This window comes from Belonocnema kinseyi, chromosome 4, assembly GCF_010883055.1.
Source record: "Belonocnema kinseyi isolate 2016_QV_RU_SX_M_011 chromosome 4, B_treatae_v1, whole genome shotgun sequence".
Taxonomy (NCBI): Eukaryota; Metazoa; Arthropoda; class Insecta; order Hymenoptera; family Cynipidae; genus Belonocnema; species Belonocnema kinseyi.
In genome coordinates this window covers 87239222-87259700 of record NC_046660.1, presented here as the reverse complement: position 1 = coordinate 87259700, position 20479 = coordinate 87239222, and the positions used below count along the sequence as shown (strand labels likewise).

The window sequence follows — 20479 nt, the reverse complement described above, 5'->3', positions numbered from 1 at the left end:
TACATGGCGAATCGAATGCTACCCGAATTGCATAATAGCAGGGGAGAAGCCATTATACAGGGGTATTTTCATATTTCGTGCCTTTAAAGTTGCATTCGGTCAAGTCCGTGCATCTTCAGATCAACTTTATCATAGTTTGATTAATAATGAAATGAGACATGTGAACTGAGAAGTAAACATCAATTTTTTTCTGTGCCAATAACATTATGGAATGTCTGTTGAGTGACAAATACTATAAAATAGTAATAATATTCTGCGCTTCCAGTGGGCGAAGAGTGAATTGTGTTTACCCCTTAGTTACGGCATAAAAACAGGTATGTTATGAATAGACAGGATATGTTTTAAATAAATTGAATGAAATATTACATGCGTAAACTTTAAACTGACATTACCTACATTTACTTACAGTGATTAGGGCAAACAGGTGAATCTGAACATAACCTCGAAATAATGACAGATCGGCCCGGCATGTTTATTATACTTTCGATTGATTATTCTTTACCAAAGAAATGTTTAGTGGTTTTGTATGTTAATCACTGACAGTGTCGGCAGCGACAATTTAAATAATAATTACTTATTGTCAATTGTAGAATCATTACTTATTAATCATTTTAATAAGTTAAACATTATCTCTGAATTTAATAATTGATTACCATTGTTTTTTTTCACAGATCGATCCTAGAAGAAATACACATCAGGAAATCCAGATATTTACATTCCAATTTTTCTTTATTATACTATTTTCGAAGTTAGTGGGACGATGGTCGTGGGGGCTAAAGCGTAGGCTTTGGACCCACTCCTTCGGCTTGCGGGTTCGATTCCCGCCTCGCACTCTGAAAGAGTCTCGGTGGCCCATGCTTCCACTACTACTATTTTCGAAGTTGCTATATCTGGATCTGATTTCCAAATTGCCATTTGATCAGCACCTAAAATCCATTTCAAGTAATTTTAAGGAAATCGGTGTATCAAAAAAAAAATCTTTAAGCAATTAGACTAACCCAAATTTTAATTCATAAAGTTTTTAGCAATTTTATTGTTTTAGACAATGTTTTCTCTAGTCGTCATCCCAAAATTTGGTTTGATCAACCACTAAAATAAATTGAAGACTCGTTGGTGATAAGATTGTATCAGTAAGAATTCTAGAAGTGAAATTTTAGGGAGGAATTTTCATTCCAATTTTCTTTTTAAATTATTCCATTCTCGAAATTGCTATATCTGGATCTGATTTCCAAACTGGCATTCGATCAGCCGCTAAAATCAATTTAAAGTCATTTTGATGGTATCGGTGTATCCAAAAAAATATCGAAGCAATTTAACAAGCACAAATTTAAATAGGTAAAGTTTTAGGAATTTTTTTTATTTTAGAAAATGTTTTCTCTGGGCCTCATATCAGAATTTCGTTTGATTAACTACTGAAATAAATTAAAAAATCGCTCAGGATTGTAGTGCATCGAAAAAAAATGTAGAAGCGAAATTTTAGTTCGAAATTTTTATTCCAATTTTTTTAGATATTATTCTATAATTATCTATTTTATCAGGTCTGAAAAGTAAATTCATTCATTATTCGTATCTTATCAGAAAATAAGAATGTTTGAATGTAATTCAAAGCTACTCGAAATGTTATTTTAATGTATTTTTTTAGGCCTCGTTCAACTTTAAATTATGCTGTTAGAAGTGAAAACACCAATTCTGTAGATTTTATTTCAGATTTTATCTTTTTCACTAGAGGTTGTCCTATATTTATTATCGATTGATCAAATGAAATTTTGAGATGACGTCCAGAGAAAGTATTTTCTACAATAAAAAACTCCCTAATGACTTTATTAATTAAAATTTGTGCAAGTTAAATTTCCTCGAGATACCTTTTTGATACACCTATACCATTAAATTGACTTGTCCGGAGATAACGATTTTTCAACAATGTTGGTTAAAATGCACTAATTCTATCTACATTTCCTGATGTGTATTTCTTCTACGATCGATCTGTGTAAAAAACAATGGTAATCAAATTTTTAATTCAGAAATAATGTTTAACTTATTAAATTGATCAATAAGTAATGATTGTTCAATTGTTAATAAGTAATTATTATTTAAATTATCGCTGCCGACACTGTCAGTGATAAACATACAAAACCACTAAACATTTCTTTGGTTAAAAATAATCAATCGCATATAATATTTCATTCACTTTATTTAAAACATATCCTGTCCATTCATAACATACCTGTTTTTATGCCGTAAATAAGCGGTAAACATAATTCACTCTTGGCCCACTGGAAGCGCAGAATATTATTACTATTTTATAGTATTTGTCGCTCAGCAGACATTCCATAATGTTATTGGCACAGACAAAAGTTGCCGTTTACTTCTCAGTTCACATGTCTCATTTCATTATTCATCAAATACTTTTATTATTTGTAATTACTATGTAACACAACCTATATTGTTTTGACACTTGTGTTCATTTGAAGTTTCGAACGCAACCATGGAAACTATGATAAAGTTGATCCGAAGATGCAGGGTCTTGACCGAATGGTCGATCCGAATGCAACTTTAAAGGCGCGAAATATGAAAATACCCCTGTATAATGGCTTCTCCCCTGCTATTGTGCAATTCAGGTAGCATTCGATTCGCCATGTATGTAAGCCCCAGTGTGTCCACCCTATATATATATATATATCCTAAATGATTCTATCCTAAATGATAGGATTGTTCGGGCAATTGAACCTGTGTGGCAAGAAATATATGAACAACGAGGCTCAAAGAAAGGCGTAGCCGGATGTCGGGAGAACCTGCTCATCGATAGATGTGTCTGCAAAGATGCAGCATTCTACCAGCGTGACCTATCGATGGCCTGGATTGATTATCGGAAAGCTTTCGATTCGACCTCCCATAGGCTGATCATCCGTCTTTGGGAAATCTTAAAGGTTCATCCGCAAATAGTTAGGCGCATAGAGAGATTGATGCCGCTATGGAAAACCAGATTTACTATCTCATCTGGAAAAAATCGTGTGACAACTAACAAGGTCACCTTTCAGAGAGGTGTCTTTCAAGGTGACACCATGAGCCCACTCTTCTTTTGCCTTACATTATTGCCACTATCTCTAGCACTTCGCCATTCCGACGGGTACTTGTGCGGCACACCTGCAGATCGAAAGTACAAGGTCACTCATGTATTTTACATGGACGATCTTAAGATCTATGCTAAAAACAAAGAGCAACTACATATAGCTCTAGGGATTGTCCAACGATATACTAAGGAAATTGGAATGGAAGTTGGGTTAGACAAATGCGCCAAGGTTTATTTGAAGCAAGGAAAACCTAATGGCATCCCTGAAGATCCTGAGCTCGTTAATAGAAGCGCTATACGACACCTTTGCGCTGGAGAGACTCATATATACCTGGGCGTGCCACAGAGCCGCATTCAGGATGTGACATCTATAAAGCATACACTCCGAAGCAGATACAAACGTCTTATCCGACAGATTTGGTCTTCCGAACTGTCCGCGAGGAACAAAGTATCTGCAACAAATGTGCTTGCCGTCCCGGTACTACCCTATTCATTTGGAGTAGTTCCATGGACGAATAACGAGCTCAGATCCCTTGATATCGGGACAAGAAAGGTTATGCATATAAACAAAAGCATGCATCATAAGTCTTCCGTTCCGCGACTATACATCTCACACCGTCAAGGTGATCGCGGAATATTGAGTCTTGAATGTCTTCACAACAGGATTATTCTGGGAACAGCACATAGAGTTGCAAATGGAAGAGACCCTCTTCTTAAAATGGTCAGGAATCACGAAGAAGTAGGCAAATGAGCGTTTCTGTACAAAGCAGCGGAGGAGGCTGCTGAAACACTCGGACTTGACTTCAGTATTAGGGGTGAGCAAAATGCATCAAATCTTATCTATCTCGAGTCCTCGCTCCTGAAAGCCCGGATTAAGAAAGCACAAGAGAAAATCTTTCGTGAACAGCTCCTCGATAAGAGGATGCACGGTATCTTCCACAGAAATGTGAAGGATCAGTCAATGTCTTGTGAACTAACGTTTGCTTTCCTTAAATCGCCCGGATTCGCCCGCACACCCCGAGCATTTAACTCACATACTATCTAGTTGTCCAACTCACGCGGAAACGACCTACATTCAAAGGCACAATGCGGTACTAAGAGTGCTTTATTACCATCTCTGTCACTCTTACGGCATTAACCTTAATATCGCTCCTTTAAATATGCTCCTAGGGAAATCGAGTCAATTTTCGAGAATGGGAAGTGCCGCATATACTGGAACTTTATATTCTCGACAATTGTTTCTGTAGCTCACTCGAGGCCTGACATGGTTCTTCTTGTCTTCGAGAAGCGAACCATGTTCGGTATCGAATTTTCGGCACCAGCTGACAAAAACATCATAACCAAGGAGAATGAAAAGAAAGAGAGGTATCGAGACCTTATAAGGGAGTTGCAACTATTGTATCCGGAATATTTCGTTAAACTAATCGTCCTTATCATTCGCGCTCTTGGAGGTGCCAAGCTTTCACTTGCTAATGGCCTAAAAAGCATCCCTGCGTAACAACAATATGCTAAAACACTTGCGGGAAAAATGCAGAAGGCGATAGTCCTTAGGTCGCTCCGTGTTCTTAGGGTACACGAGGCTTTTTCTGGATCGTCGTATTGATTCCTTTACAGACTGTAACCACTTATCTCACGGTCGTGAGACATGGTTGTGGCTGAAAATTTACCGCGATTTCGCTGGGAGCGGGTGCAATTTTCCAGATTAGCACTATATATAGTATACTAGTATATTATAGGTTAATTTGTTGCTAGAACGAGAGTGTACAAACCTATTTAAAATTTTTGACGAAAGGTTAGGAGAAACCCAATGGCGTGTGGGTTCGACCTGAGTTTAGACTTTTGTACAAATTTCGCGCGCGTGAACCTTCAAAAAAGAATTTAAGAAAATGCCCATTTGTGAGAAAATATCGAAATTTAAAGCGTTAATTTCCAGAATATTTCTAAAATTGGCTAGCGTTGTTTTCGCAGACACAAAAATATTTATTTGTGTTTAATTGTTTTTTCGTAGATTGCGTAAATTATTTTATTCCTTTGGGTTACGATAAATGAACTATTTTGAGTTTACTCATGAAGTGAAGAAAACCCTTAATTTTCCCTTGATTATTATTCTTTTTCACACTATAAATCAGAGATATGTCCACTGAATAAAGATGCTGATGACTGATCAGATTTTCTATTTTTATATAAAAAGCACAAAAATGGTTTGTTTGCAAAAAAGGTGATTATTGGAGCCGGTGCAGCAGATCCAGGTAGAAATTCTATTTCTAAACAAAATAAATTAATTCTAAACTGTAGTATAATAATGGTATTACTTTCTTAAATTATGAAGGTAGTCTTTGAATTGAAAACATATTTATGGATGATATGGAAATATGATATCCAAATGCTATAAGAATTTATTCACTAAAATTAAACAGATATCCATAAAACAAATATAAGTATGTTCATTTTGTGATTTCTTTTAATTTTATTTATATAATTTACCAATAAAGGTATACATAAGGCATATTAATTTAGATTCTAAATAAAAAGCAACAAAGTCTGATATTTATCAAAAGTTATAAAACAACAATAAAATTGCTTCCTTTACATTTTATATAGCATCTTTCAGCATTTTTCTAAATTATTCTTATACAGGATCATTTACACGACCGCAAAATAAAGAAGTCTCTGTGCCCATATTTTTGTGAGTTAAAATGTACAAGAAGGGCCTATCTGCAGAGAAGGTTACTGGAGTAGGAGTTTCAATAAGAGCAGCCGTCAGCCCAAAAACGATTCCTAAGAACAAATTGAATTAATATTCAAAGTTATCATAATTTTGAAGGCTGTAAAAAATTGGAGTTTCTTAAAACTGAGCATCATTTTAGAGCAGTCTATTTTAATACATCATCATTAGAGACTGAAATGATCATAAAATAATGTACACTTTCTTTTTAATGAAACAGGAAAATATGTCTGAGTAATAATAATGAAATATGTTGAACGGATCATACACCTAGATCACTAAATTTTTCCATTTAATAAAATTATGAAAGAAGTAATTGTCCACAGTAATATAATAAAAGATCATTATTTATCTTCCTTTATAAAATGTGCATGCTTTTTCAAGGAATCTTTATTATCATCAGACAATAACAGAATTTAGCATTGTCCTTAAGGACTAGATGGAGCTATAATTTCTTAACGTTCAAGAACAAATTTAATAATTTTTTTTCATTCCTCCAGTCATTATTTCACTCCATCTAGTCTGTAAATACATTAAGAAATTCTGTCATTCTCTCATGATAATACAGATTCCTTGAGAAAATGTACGTGTAACACCTGTGCTTTTAGAAAAGTCTGTATGAGGTTTAATATACATGTGTGTGAAGAAAATATGCACTACCGCTACTAAAATGTAACATACATTGGTGTCGTGAATTTAATGTACATGTGTATTAAATTTAATATACAGGTCAGTACAGCAATATGCGTAAAAACTCAACCTGCTTTCATTTCTTTAAATCTTGTCAATTATTCTCAATTAAATAATTAATCTAGAATTTGTCGACTTAGATGTTATTTATAATGAAAGTGCAATATACGGGTAAATTTTTTTCCTAAATTCGTTCTAAATGATCAAAATTTAAGTCGAATAAAAATAATTTTAGGTTAAGTCTGTTATTTATTTGCTTGATTGAACTTTTCGACTTGAAATCCAAGTTTATTTTTGGTTAACAGAAAGAGGTTATTATATTTTATTATTTAGAATCGAAAATTACAGCTAAACTTATTTTTAATTTGTGAAAAATGAAGTTACATGATTTTTCTCGTGAGTGATTAACATGAATGTTTATGAAATTTAATATACGCGCTCTTAATGGAGATTTCATATGCTTAGTATATTAATTTTCATACACATGGATATATTAAAGTCAATATTATTTTTAACAGTCTGGCATATTAATGCCTGTAGTTCTGAAAAATGATTCTTCTCTCGATCCCTCTAGCAGCCCGACCGGCATTCGGAAGTTCTTTGGCTCGATCCCCAACGGAGGGAACGGAAATCTTATGCAATATCGTGCAATCCCATTAAATCACTTGTAATCTTAATTACGAAACAATATTATAGCAAATTCAATATACACCTATAATAATTTTCTTATAATAAATTTCTAATCATAAATTTCCTCTAATGTTTTCACGATTGTATAAAACTGATTGCAAAAAATCATTATAAGAAAATAATACTAAAGTATTGTAAAAGAACTGATGGAAAAAGTATAGAAACTACAACAAATATCACAGAATTAGAAAAGAGTTATTAAAATATTTCAAATACTTTAATGTAAGGTTTCGAAAAATTTCAAAGGATTTTAAAGTAATTCAAAGACTTCCACATATTTTCGGGAATTTTAAGTGATTTCGAAGGTTGTCAAGAGATTAAAAAATGACAAGAGATTTCAAAGAATTTTGTAGGATTTTTAAAGATTTGAAGAAATTTCTGGAGAACTTTGTGTAATAAATAAATTCAATTTCAAAGGATTCTTTGCGATTTCAACAATTCAAATGGATTATAAGTATATTTTAATGAATTTCACAAGATTTAAAGAATTGTATTAAATCTCCAAGGTTTTCACGGTATTTCGAAGAATTTTATAGGATTTCCAAAGGTTTCCAGGGATTCAAATGGTTTTATTTTAACAGAACATTGATGAATAAGTTCTATTTAATTAATTTTTATTTATTGAAATAAATTTTATTTATTTTTTACAGATTTCTAGGGATTTTAACGTTGTTTTATTTAAAAACTTTAATATATTATATTTTATTTATATTCAAGGGACATCAAATAATTTCTACTTATTTTAATGGATTTTTACAATTTCCAAAGATTTCCACGGAATGTGACGAAAATTGAGAGAACTTTGAAGAATAAATTAAATTTTGTTTAAATGGATTTTTACAGACATTAATCATCTCAAGGAGTATGGAGGAATTACAAAACATTTGAAAATTTTCTAAGATTTGTGTTTTTTTTTGAATTGCAAAGAATTTAAAGAAATTAAAAAATTGTCAAAGAAACTTAATGAATTTAATAAGATTTAATGAACTTTACATATTTCAAGGGATTTTCACGGATTTTGAGACAGCTCTCAGGGATACATTTGAAAAATGTTATTTTCAAGGAATTCTACATTATTTCTACAGATTTCTAAGTATTTTAATTATTTGAAAGGAATTAAAAAGAACATGAAAGATTTTAAAGGATTTGTACAGATTTTAACCATAAAATTATGAGTTTTTAAAATAAATAATTCCTTTGGAGTTTCTCTAATTTTTACAATAATTGTTTGAACATATTCCTAATATTTATTTCAATGCTGACTATCCTGTAATCTTTATCTTTATGATGACTCTGTATTATAAATTTCCTATAATTACGAAAAAATGATAGGAAAGCCATTAAAGGCCTATCACCTAAACGGAAAAGTGATATATAGTGGAAAATATTATCTATAACTTTTCCTCTTGGGATACTAATTATTCTATAATATTTGTTCGTAAGCGCATTGCAATCTCTATAAAGTCAACAAAAATTTATATGAAATCCATAAAATTCAATATTGCAATCTTTTAATGTAGTATTCACCAAAAATCCGAGTACTTTGCCTCTCAATAATGGACTCGCTTGTTCAAATAAATTGATTCAAGCTCGACACACAATGAAATGAAAAATAAAATATATGGAAAAATTTTACGTCATTAAAATAAAAATTTAGAGTCACATTGACTATAAATGTTAATTTGTTTGTTTTAGAAAAGATTAGCATAAATTGGTACCCATAAAAAAAGAATGTGGAATTTTAAATGATCGATACTAATAATTTTAATAAAATATATCTCGTCCATAAAAATGTGCTTGATTATTTATTTTGATTTTTTTTAAAAATAAATATCCTTTTTCTTAAGATATAAAAACATGAAAGAAATTAAAAATCAGTAAAATTAAAGGTTTGTATCAGGTTTCAAAACGCGGTCATTGAACATTGTTATGTCGGTAATATGATTAGGATACGTTTTTCGATCCCTATTTTGGCTCATAGATTCTACTAATATGTGGTAAATGGCCTATTACTGATACTGAATTTAATCTTTCTCAGCCACGGCTCTTTTACGGTAATCAAATGAAACACAAACATGCGAAATGATTATGCACATGTTAAAAGTGAAAAAATGCATAATAGCACTCGATGGGTTGCGCGAGAATGAATAGTATTTGTTTCTTAATATAATTTACCTTCGTGAGCGATTAATTTTTTTAATTTTAATCTTTAAGTACATAACTAAATCATTTTTCATATTTTGTACTTCGTTAAACCTCGGATTATCTTCTGGGTTTTGTTTGTAACAAAATATCGTGCAGAAATTTTTGCAATATTATTTCGTTGCGAATTGCGTACGAAAAAGTTGCGACAAATGCACGGAGATGTCTCTTTGATGGCAAGAAGTACTGTGCGTTTTGCAAAATTTTGTCGATGATTGGTTAAGCTAAAAATTGCGAAAAAAGCAATACGCATAATTAACTCATCTAATATGGCAGCTACTGGGCTGTCGAATTGCAAAAAAAAAATAATCTTAAGCCAATTGCCTTCGATTTTTTATATGGAAAACCCGGTGAGGCCATTATATAGACTTTTATATTGTCATGAGAAGTACGTATTTATACAAAGTTTGATATAGATTGGATATGTGGAAGTGAGACCAAATTAAACTTCAGAATTTGACTTTTCAGGCATACCCACATAGCAAGTATATTGGAACGGCAGTTATATCCACCATCCTAGAACGTAAACATTCAATGTCCGCGCTGCGCTTTGACTAGCTTGTTTGTCACGTAGTACTGCGAGGTGGTGAATGACAAGCTGATATAAATGAGAGTTATGCAGGGATATAAGCGCGAAAGGTTATAATTGCGAGAGGTTATAAGTGCGAGAAGATATAACCGCGGTTCCAGTGTATAATACAATCTTGTAATACAAAAGCAGGAGAACATGAACATTTTTTTGCCTTATTACACGGTTATAATTTAAATTTATCACGTTAATATAAATGAAAGACTTTTCCATGAAAACATTAGAAAATTTTTTTGTTTAAGTGTGTGTGTGTGCATCTGTTGAGATGAAAAAATTACTTAAGTCGTTAGAAACAGAATTTCTTCGCTAAAAATATTTTAATTTTATTAACTTTTCATTGTATGGGCTTTACGATTCGACCAATTATAGTTTTTGCATGAATTTTATGGCATGTGGTTTTTGATCTTGACGAATTGAGTGAGTTACTATACTAATAAAGGACTTATTCATTCTTTTTTTTTAACTGATTACATTCGGCGCTCCATGCAACCGATCACAAGGCTCATAAGATACAGAAAAAATTACTTTTTTCAGTGGTTTATTATAGGAAAAAACGATCGATTTGAGTAAAATCCACTTACGTGCCATTACAAAAAATATTATCAATTAAAGTTTATGGGAGGTTGGTGTGTAGCCTCTAAATGTATCATTGGTTTAAATGTATAATGTATCATTAGTATTGTTTTTTTATATACATTCCATTTTTCTTTTACACAAGGCTCAATATTGTTATGTTCAATTAATAAATTTATTGGAAGTATCTTACATATATGTAAATTGAGTAAAGTAACTTAATAAATGTAAAATTGTATCAAAATATTAAAGGATATTTTATAAATTGTAGAAATGTTTCCCTTTTGAATTTTATGCCCCGATTCTTATAAAAAAAAAAATTCATATACTCTATTTCAATAGAAATACATTTTTTAAATAATAAACATTAATTATTGTTAAAATGTGAGACTACCGTCAACCTGAATAATCATTAATCAAGACGGATAATTATGGTTCAAATATAATTTTTTTTGCGGTTAGAGTTAACTTTTAGAAACTTTGCTCTATGTCAATTTGTAGCGTAAACTGTGCTATATTGGATTATCAATTTAAACTGAAATTTCATCAAGTCAAAGCACGTAGGTCATAAATATCGAAAAACTTTTAGTTGGATCACTTTGAAATCGCATATTTTTGTTGTTGTATTTTTACAGAAAGTCAGATAAATTATTTTCAGAAGAGCATTATGGATAAAATTAATACAAAACAAATGATAAAGTTTTGGTTAATAAATATTCGGTATCCTAAGGATTTCTGCTTTATAACATGCAGTGAAACTCTTCTATAGCTCCGATTTTGGGGCTGACGATGGGTGGGAACTAACTCATTATAACCCGCTCCGCTTTTGTTTGTTCACACCTGAGTGCTCGCCTGTGTGACAATCGCAGTTCCCGCACATCCCGCGCAACATCTGTTACACCTACATGCGACGCGGTGTCAATTCTCGTGAGGGCTATAGAAGGGAGGGCTATTGAAGAGTTTCTCTGTATATTCATATTTTGTATCAGAAATTGAAAACTAGGGAAATGATAGTTATATGTAACCATCATTATGCAAACTAAATCCTAAAAACATAACACATAAAAGTAGTAAATAAAAATTTGCAAAAGATTGTCCTTCCTATAAACCAGAAAAAATTTATTCTTTCGAAACATATGGTACCTATAAGTATACGTTTATTAACAAATTCATTTTTGATCCATAATTACCCCATCGGAAGTGTAAATATAAACGTTGATTATTATTAACTTTCAAGGAGAATTTTTATCAAATGAAATTTGCAGGATATTTTCAGAAGACTTTTAAGTACAATTAGACTTGCACTACAAAAGTAGTTTACATTTCCTGAATTTTGAATTATAATTATCCCCGTTGACGGTAATTCAATTTTTTCTCCCTGTTTCATTGAAATCGGCTATAAAGTTGTAAGATTAATAATGTATAGACTCCATTTACACTACAGAGGCAGCTAGCATGTAGAAAAATTGTTTGTACTGGTTTTTTTGTTCGTTTTTCTCGATAAAAACTAAAATACATAAAAATAACATCGAAGTAATTAAAATTACTATTTGGGTTCCATGACATGACCGTTGAATAATGATACTTTATAAGAAACCCTAAGGGATGCTGTTTCATGCTTGTTGAATATGGAGCCAGTTAATATGAAGAAAAATGGCCTGTTGATTGTAAACGTTGTTTTGGGCATTTGGGGATTTTCAGTGCGCAGAACAATTGTGTAACCTACAAAAAAAAATTAAAAATTCTGAAGTCCTTTCTATGTATAAGGGTATTTTTAAGTAAGGCCGAATTTTATTAACAATGAGTGTATTCAATAATTATAAAGTCAAAAAGTTTCTTGATTTTAATCTCAGTGGCTCTATTTACACAAAATTATAATACATAAATACAAAAAAAATATAATACATGAAGTTAAAATTATATTTTAGGTTCCGTGACATGGCCGCTGAACATTGGCACGACGTTAATATCGTAAAATTGATCTCTTTGGATTACGGTGCCAGCTAATATGTAGAAAAAGGGCCTGTTGACCGTAAACGTTATCTTGGGCGTTGGGGCCGCGGGTGCAGAATAAAGCAAAACTCGGGCCTCTATTGGAGAAGAAAAAAAAACAAATTCAGATTTTTAATTTCCTGCTACCTTGAGAGTTAATAGGAGTTTAGAACCTCTACCTCTTGCAATTATTTAGGCAATTAGTTAATTGTTTATGCAAATCTTGCTTGCTAATTTAATTGTATGTATACCAAAACTATTTTTCTACTATATTTTGAAAAAGTATTTTAGTAATCAGAATAAATCCGAAAATTATATTTCGATACGCATTTTTTATTTTTATCGTGCGAAACAAATTACTATTTTTTTTTAATATAGTTTAAAAGTTATAGTAATGGTAGAAATGTTTCTGATGATTTCACCCAGGAGACTCTGATAACCTTTCTGATTTAAAAAACACCAGCCACCATATCATGCACTCCACCGATTATTTGATTAGTCACTTGAGTGATGATTTGCGATCTACTGAAAAATTATTTTCGGCAGCATATCTTGTATTATTTGTATTGCGTATGATACGAACATTGGCATCCGCAGTGTTTTTACAAACACTCTTAAAATACTATTAACTGCTTCTTCTTTTTCGTTTGTGAAAAAATGAAGGGTTGTGAAAATAAGAGTTATTCTTTCTTATTTTCATCCTAGACTAGACCAAGCGAGGCGATATCGCGCGCAACTAGGCAAAAATACCTCACTAATTACACCTCTCTAATAAGAGAAAGACTATTAACCAATAAAACATCATTGGTTTAGGGTCGAAGATCAAAATTAAACGTGCACAGTCGCATTCTCTAGTATTTATGTATGCGCATGCAACTACAGTGGCAACATAAAATGACGAAAACTACTGTTCGATTCAGAGATAATTTAAACTACAAATTTCAAAAAGCGATTGTCCTTCTTTAAAAGAGCAAGTCTAGAGTGCTAATGTTCAATTGTGCTGGTTAGTAGTATTCAAGCTATCTGATTTTTTTAGAATAAACATGTGGTTTGCTGGGACAGCCAGTGAGGGGAAGTAACAAGTTCGCAACTAGGTTTTCCATTTTATTTAATTCATTTATTTATGGCAGCTAGTTTTCTAATAATTCTTCAGTGCGGGAAAAATCATATTGAAATATAGTATCACTTGAAAAAGTAAAAAAGTAACTAGTGAAACCGTAAAATTAACCAAAAGTGACTAATGTTATTTTCAATTCAAGAGAATGGAAAAGAATTCAATGAAATGTATAAAAATTCCAAGTAAATTTAAACGAATTTACGGTAATTTGAAAAAATCAATAAAATCCAAAATATTACACTGATTTCAGTGAGTGAGTTTAGAGGAATTTAGGGGAATGCAAGAGAATTCGACAAAATCTCAGAATTCAAGGTGAGTTTAAAAGACTTTAGAGTGAAATACTCGTAACAAAATTAACAAAATTTTTAAATATAATTAATTGCGTAGCATTGAGTGAATTAAAAAAAATCCAAGTTAATTCGGAGGAATTCAGTCTGAATTCAATAAATAAAGATGATTCCAATAAATTCAAACAAATATAAAAGGATTTAAGATAAAGCAATAAGAAAGCAGAATGAAATACAAATGAAATTAGGTGAGTAGGAAAATTTCAAATCGAAAATCTGTCACTAATTTCAGTAAAATTGGAGTGAATTTAGAAGAATTCAAGCAAATATAAGAGAATTTGATAAAATACCTAATAACTCAAGGTGAGTTTAAAAAAATTCTGGGCGTATTAGAACAAACTTGACAATTTTTTTAATCCATTTAATTAAGTATAATTGAGTGAATTTAGTATAATTCAAGCAAATTCATCGAAATTCCTCAAAATGTAAAAAAAACAAGAGAATTTCAAATAATGCATAATAATTTTTTAAAAATTTATGATAAATAATAAAAATGCAGGGTAAATTCCAAATGGATTCAAGTGATTCGATTTAAAAATATTCCATTGATTTTAGAAAAATTGGTGTGAATTTAGAAGAATTTAAAGGAACTCAAGAGATTTGGATCGCATTTATACAAATTCAAAATAAATTACTAAACATTTAAGTTAGTAGATCAAACAAAATTTTAATTCAAGAAAATTTCATTAAGCTCAGATAAATGGGAGTGATTAGAATTAGTGAATAAGAATATTGAAAGAATACAAAGAAATTAAACGAATATTCAATAAAATTGAGAAATTCTTGGCCTTGTGATTTTAATTCATTGCATAGTGACTAACGTGATTTTTTTAATGACTATAGTATCTTTATCTTAAAAAAAATTACTTCAGTGACTTTATCTGAACAAAGTAGTTATAGTGGATTCATCTTTTAAAATGAATAAAAAGTGAGCTGAGCATGATAAGTGACTGAAGTGACTATGTAGCATCCCTTAATGCAGATAGAAATAAGCGTTAATTATTTTCTTTAGTAAATATTTTTAAATTACAAAAGTAACTAAAATAGTAACTTTAAAAGTGACATTTTGAAACAGTAACGATAGCGATAAATGATTTCTGTTGAAAAGACAATTTACCCATCAATGGTGGCAGTATGTTTGCTTGTGTGCTATATGTTGCATTCAGTATCTGGATTAAAAACTATGAAGCCTTATGCCGCCAAAGAAAAGTTCAGGAAAACTTTCGTGAGGCTCTGAATTCTAATCTGACTTTAAAAAATAATTATTGAATTGAGATAATCAGAATCACTGAAGATCTATTCGAAGCTTCTCGAAAGTTTTATATAAAGCCAAAACGTAAAAAGCTGTACGAGCAAAGATTTTAAGAGAAGACTTACCAGTGGCTGCAGCAGCTTCAGCTCCTTCTTCGTTTACTTCAATGAACGCTTTTTGGAGAACTTTACTCACTTTAAGCGGTACGTCAGCAATTCCTGAGAAGTTGGCTTTATCACTGAACATTTCTTCCATGCCCATCTGTTATCAGATTAAATTATTATCAAACCTCAGTTTCGATTAAATGTATTTAAGATTAAAAATATAAATTTTAGAAAACTCACCTCTGTCAAAACATTATTGAGTTCGATCGTACTTTCGATTTTGAATTTGGGCAAGTAGAGCTCAACATCATGAGGGTATCCCTTCTGCCTGAGAGTGTTTATATCAAGGTTTTCCAATTTCTGTTCCAATTCTGCGAGACCGTTAACTTCATCAGGAAGAACGATTATCATGCTTACTTCCTCACCCTGCAAGAATCAAAGGAATTAAATTTGAAACATTAAATTAAGGCTGCTAATCAATTAAGTCAATCTGTACCTTGTATGGAATTTCGACGAATTTAGCCTTTAGATCGGGAAGAACTCCATAAATGATGTTGACACTTTGATACATGGTAGAGACATTCTTGACGGTCTTATGATCAATATGGAATGGCCTTTCTTCGGTATTCTTGGCGTCGAACTTCTTCTTCCATTGTCCTTTGAAGTAGACAGCATTGACAAGGACCATGGCGGTGTCAGAATTCAGATCATCTACACGATATAACAAACCATTTTATTTGTATGCATTCTTTAAGGATAGTTAGTTTCGGAAAATTTGATAAAAACCAGACACTAACCAGGCTTGATGAGATCCTTGATCTTGTTGTTGGTTTTATTTTGACACCAAGCGTTGATGATCGATGCAGACTCTGCAGATTGCGCGAAGTCAAGCTGTTCTTCTGCTGATCTAAAACTGTCTGCTGTCAAGGCTTTGAATTCGGGTTTGATCTCCAGACCCTTCTTGGGGAAGATCTTGTTGGCAAGACGAAGTTCCACATCTTTGACACTCTGGAATATTTAAAGTTCAATTAAATTTTTCGTTCAGAATTTTAAAAGCGATACTAGTTTTGGAAAAGTCCTTACATTCAAGTTATCGATGAGGTTTTGGAATCCACTTCTGCCCAGAGTATCATCAGCTGGCAATTTGAGAACATCGCGCATCTGTTTCTCGGTATTTTCACGGGCTCCATAAGCTGCCATTGATAAAACAACACCTGCGCTGAGTGGAGAGGTGATGAGGTTTCCTTTTTCATTTTTGGATACAGTCTGAAAACCGATATAATCTTACTTTGAGAAACACTACATCAGATGTATCTCTTCAACTAATTTTTACAATGTGCATCTTATCGCTTAAGTTAATCACTTACTCATTTACTTTTAAGAACATGAGTAAGAGAGAGCTATAACCGATAACATTTTTCTCTAGTTTTTAATAATATTTAGCAATATCTGTTCAATACATATCCAGACTCTAAGTACATTAATAACAACGGCTATTCAAAATGCAAAGAAAATTCCAGGCTATTTCCCAATTTTCCCGTAAAATTTAAAGTGAAGTATCATTGTCATGAATTTAAGACTACATTCTGAAATTCAAGTAAACAATTTTAAGTGTCAGAGCCTACAATTAAATGCGTAATTATATTTCCCACCTCGTTTTCGGGATTACTATTGTAGTTCTGCTACTTAACGCCAGATCGCCACAAATTTAACAGCCAAAACTTTCCATCACCGCCTACCTGCGCTTGCTTGTCGAGACTTCATTCGTTTCTTTGTATCTGACTAGTTCACACGTGAGAGCCAAGTGTTTAATTGGATAATTACGGCATGGGTCATAAGCGTAAGCGTTCTTCTTTTAACGAAGATGACATAAAGGACCTATTGCGTCAAGTGAAACAACTAAAAGAAATAGTTTTAAAATATCGACAACGTAAAAGTTGAAGATACGAGTCGCCTATTCCTAGATCACCTCCTTCTTCCAAAACTCGATTTCGCGAATCATCACACATTTCTTCACGATTCAGGAGTTCTTCTAGAAGTCGAGAATCCCGTTCTCGAGATGCATTGCAGGAACAAAACAATGGTGAGGTTTTTTTTTATTTTCTCCCTCGGCACTAACGGGGACGGCCAGGCTCATACCTGAGATGAGATATGTGCCGATCCTTAACCTGATAGAGTCTGTATGAAGTTACAGAACTAATCTAGTAATATCTTTACAGGAGCCTTATCAAGGGAAGGGATAAGTAAAGATAGCGCTCGACGTAGCGAAAATGCCGAATCAAACGGGATTCATATCAACGAAGAAAGCAACATGGCGGCGGTCGACGAAAAAAGGTTAGGTGCATGGGAAAAAATCCATCCCCACAAAAGAAAAAGAGGATCTATTAAAGAAATACCCGCGAAAAGAGAATATTTTCTTGGATGCTCCAGAAGTCAACCCCGTTATGCTGCTGTCAATTGGGGAGTCAGCTGTAAAAAGGGACGGGCCTTTTTCAAAGTTCACACCATCTAGCAGACACGGCGTTGTCAGCTTTGGGCCAGGGCATAAATATGCTTCTGGGCAATGCAGATAATGGACTCGATGTTGTAAAACTTCTCGAATATCTTTCTGATAGTGGAAAGGTGATCACACAACTCCGCCATGCGGAAACCATTGCTCGAAGAGCATTCATCGCTCCTGCCTATAATAAGTCGGTTAAATCAATTCTGGGAAAAAAACAGACAGAGGCAAAAAACCATGGTAAAAAACTGTCCCACCCGTTCGAATTTGGACTCAGGACGAATTTACGTCTCTAAGAACTGAAATTGATGAGTTATCAGAAATGGGAGCTATCAGTCCTTGTAGATCTTTAAAAGGGGAATTTTTATCTCCTCATTTTCTTACCGATCGTAAAAATAAGTCGAAACGATTTATCCTCTATCTGAAAGCCTTAAATAAATTCATCGAAATACCCCACTTTAAACTAGAAGATGCTCGAACTGCCTGCAATTTTATGACGAAAAATGGCTATATGGCAAGTCTGGACTTAAAGAATTCCTATTTCTTAGTGCCAGTAGACAAAAGATATCGCAAATTTTTTAGGTTTTCCTTCGAAGGAACTTTATATGAGTTTCATTGTCTACCTTTCGGCTTAAAAGTTTGTCCGTTTGTATTCACAAAAATAATGAAGACAGTTGTGAGCCATCTGAGGGGTAAGGGACTGTTATCGGTAGTATATCTAGATGATTTGCTTTTTTTCGGCAGCACTTTTAAAGATTGTATATACAATGTCCAAACTTCCATTGAGCTTCTACAATCACTAGGATTCGTAATCAATTACGATAAAAGTTCCCTCATTCCGAACAAAAGTTGCCATTTTTTAAGGTTCACCTTCATTTCCGAAATTTTAATGTTAGAGTTGCCTGCAAACAAGAAGAAAAAATAGGTTCCTTGATAGTAATCTTTCTGAATAAAAAATCATCCACTATTCGAGAGTTTTCCCAACTAATTGGAAGCATGATTTCTTGCTGTCCAGCGATTCCGTATGGAATGGGCTACACCAAAGCTCTAGAACAGGTTAAGTTTCAAGCCTTGACGTTAGCTGATGGTAAATATGACGAATTAATGTTTCTTCCAGAATCTATACGACCTAATTTGATTTGGTTTCATAGTAACTTACAGTTGTCGCGAAGCGCAATACGTCCATGGGTTCTGGAAATAAAAGGAGAAATACTGGAGTATATATCGCCTAGAACTATCAGCGTACTTCTGGGCCTTTAAATTTTTTCCTGTCGAACTGCAGAGCTGTGAGATTCTTTTAAGAATCGTCAACAGAACAGTGATTGACTACATAAATAAAATAGGCGGAATACAATACCCCCCATCTACATTGTCTTAGTAGAAAAATTTGAAAGTGGTGTGAGTCTATAAAACTCTGGATATATGCATCAAACATCGCCTCAAAAAATAACGTTCATGCTGATATAGAATCTCGGATTCGCAACGTAGACACCGAAATGGAGTTAGCTAATTATGCCTACGAAGAGATCTTGAAACCTTTCCTGAACCCTACCATCGATTTGTTTGCAACCAGTTCTAACACAAAATGTACCATCTTTTGTTGCTGGGTTCGAAAGCCCGTCGCAGAGGCTTTTGATGCCTTTACGATTTCTTGAAAAAATCGAAAGTTTTACGCTTTCCCACCCTTCCCCATTATCCTAAGGACATTACGGAAAATTCTGACAGATGAGGCCTGTGGCATTGTCGTCGTTCCCTGGTAGATTTCACAACCATGGTTTCCGCTTTTCCAGCTAATGCTGATAGGAAAACAATTAATGTTTTCTCCAAGTTCAACTCTCCTTCTGTCCCCTTGTAGGTCCCGCCAACACCCACTAGCAGCCTCACTTACCCCGGCTGCAAGATAGCTGTCAGGGATAGCTATCGTCAAAGGAACTTACTGGAGTCAGCATTAAAAGTTTTATTGGCATCTTTAGCAGATTCTACAGTCAAACAATATGAACATCGACTGAAAAAATGGTAGAATTTCTGAAACGAAAAAAATATAAATCAATTTAACCAACACTGTAACAGAGTTTTAGAATTTCTAGGCGAATCCTTCAACGACGGGGCATCGTATGGAATTCTCAGTACAGCGCGTTCTAAAAATAGCACTTATTTCATCAGTTAACGTAACGGACAGTAACGTGAATAGTTTCTTCAAAGGGGTTCACAGATTAAAACCCTCAGGCCCGAAGTATGCAAAAACTTGGCACGTCGCGCCAGTCATTGATAAAGGTTCTGCTTGGTACCCACTTAACCCTTAAACGGCCAAAACGCCACTACCGGTACACTGCTTTTCAACGGCCAATAACTAAGACTATTCGACACTAGAAAAAATTGAGACACATATATTTTTATTGCTTAAGATCTCCTCTTTCCGACGGTGCTAACGAAATTCCTCAAAAAATTTTCTTATTATCCCAAAATGCAGTTTAAACAAAAAAAACGTGATTTTTCGTGCCTATTTTTTTTTGTGAACCATTTTTGAAAGCTTTTCGAGTCTGTAATTAACCTGGAATCTCACTAACGGGTGGAATAAATGTCTAAACTTTGATAATCCATGGTTCAAAGATCGATTTTTCGTTTTAG

The 20479-nt window shown here is 33.1% G+C and overlaps 1 protein-coding gene across 16 annotated transcripts in view; it reads right to left on the bottom strand.

Annotated features, from left to right (window-relative positions):
* LOC117171735 (alaserpin-like) overlaps positions 1–20479 on the bottom strand; it is a 114008-nt gene that overhangs the window by 68617 nt on the left and 24912 nt on the right. For 13 of the 16 annotated variants that reach the window (XM_033359306.1, XM_033359309.1, XM_033359310.1 and 10 more), the window contains exons 3-7: positions 16435–16617; positions 16149–16359; positions 15848–16062; positions 15592–15777; positions 15373–15508 (exon numbers count right to left, since the gene is read on the bottom strand). In XM_033359306.1, coding sequence (XP_033215197.1) covers positions 15373–15508; positions 15592–15777; positions 15848–16062; positions 16149–16359; positions 16435–16617 — 931 coding nt within the window. Of the gene's footprint in view, positions 1–5513; positions 5849–11814; positions 12262–12385; positions 12630–15372; positions 15509–15591; positions 15778–15847; positions 16063–16148; positions 16360–16434; positions 16618–20479 lie in introns of those variants that run through there. The other 3 variants (XM_033359307.1, XM_033359302.1, XM_033359304.1) reach the window with 3 other exon arrangements.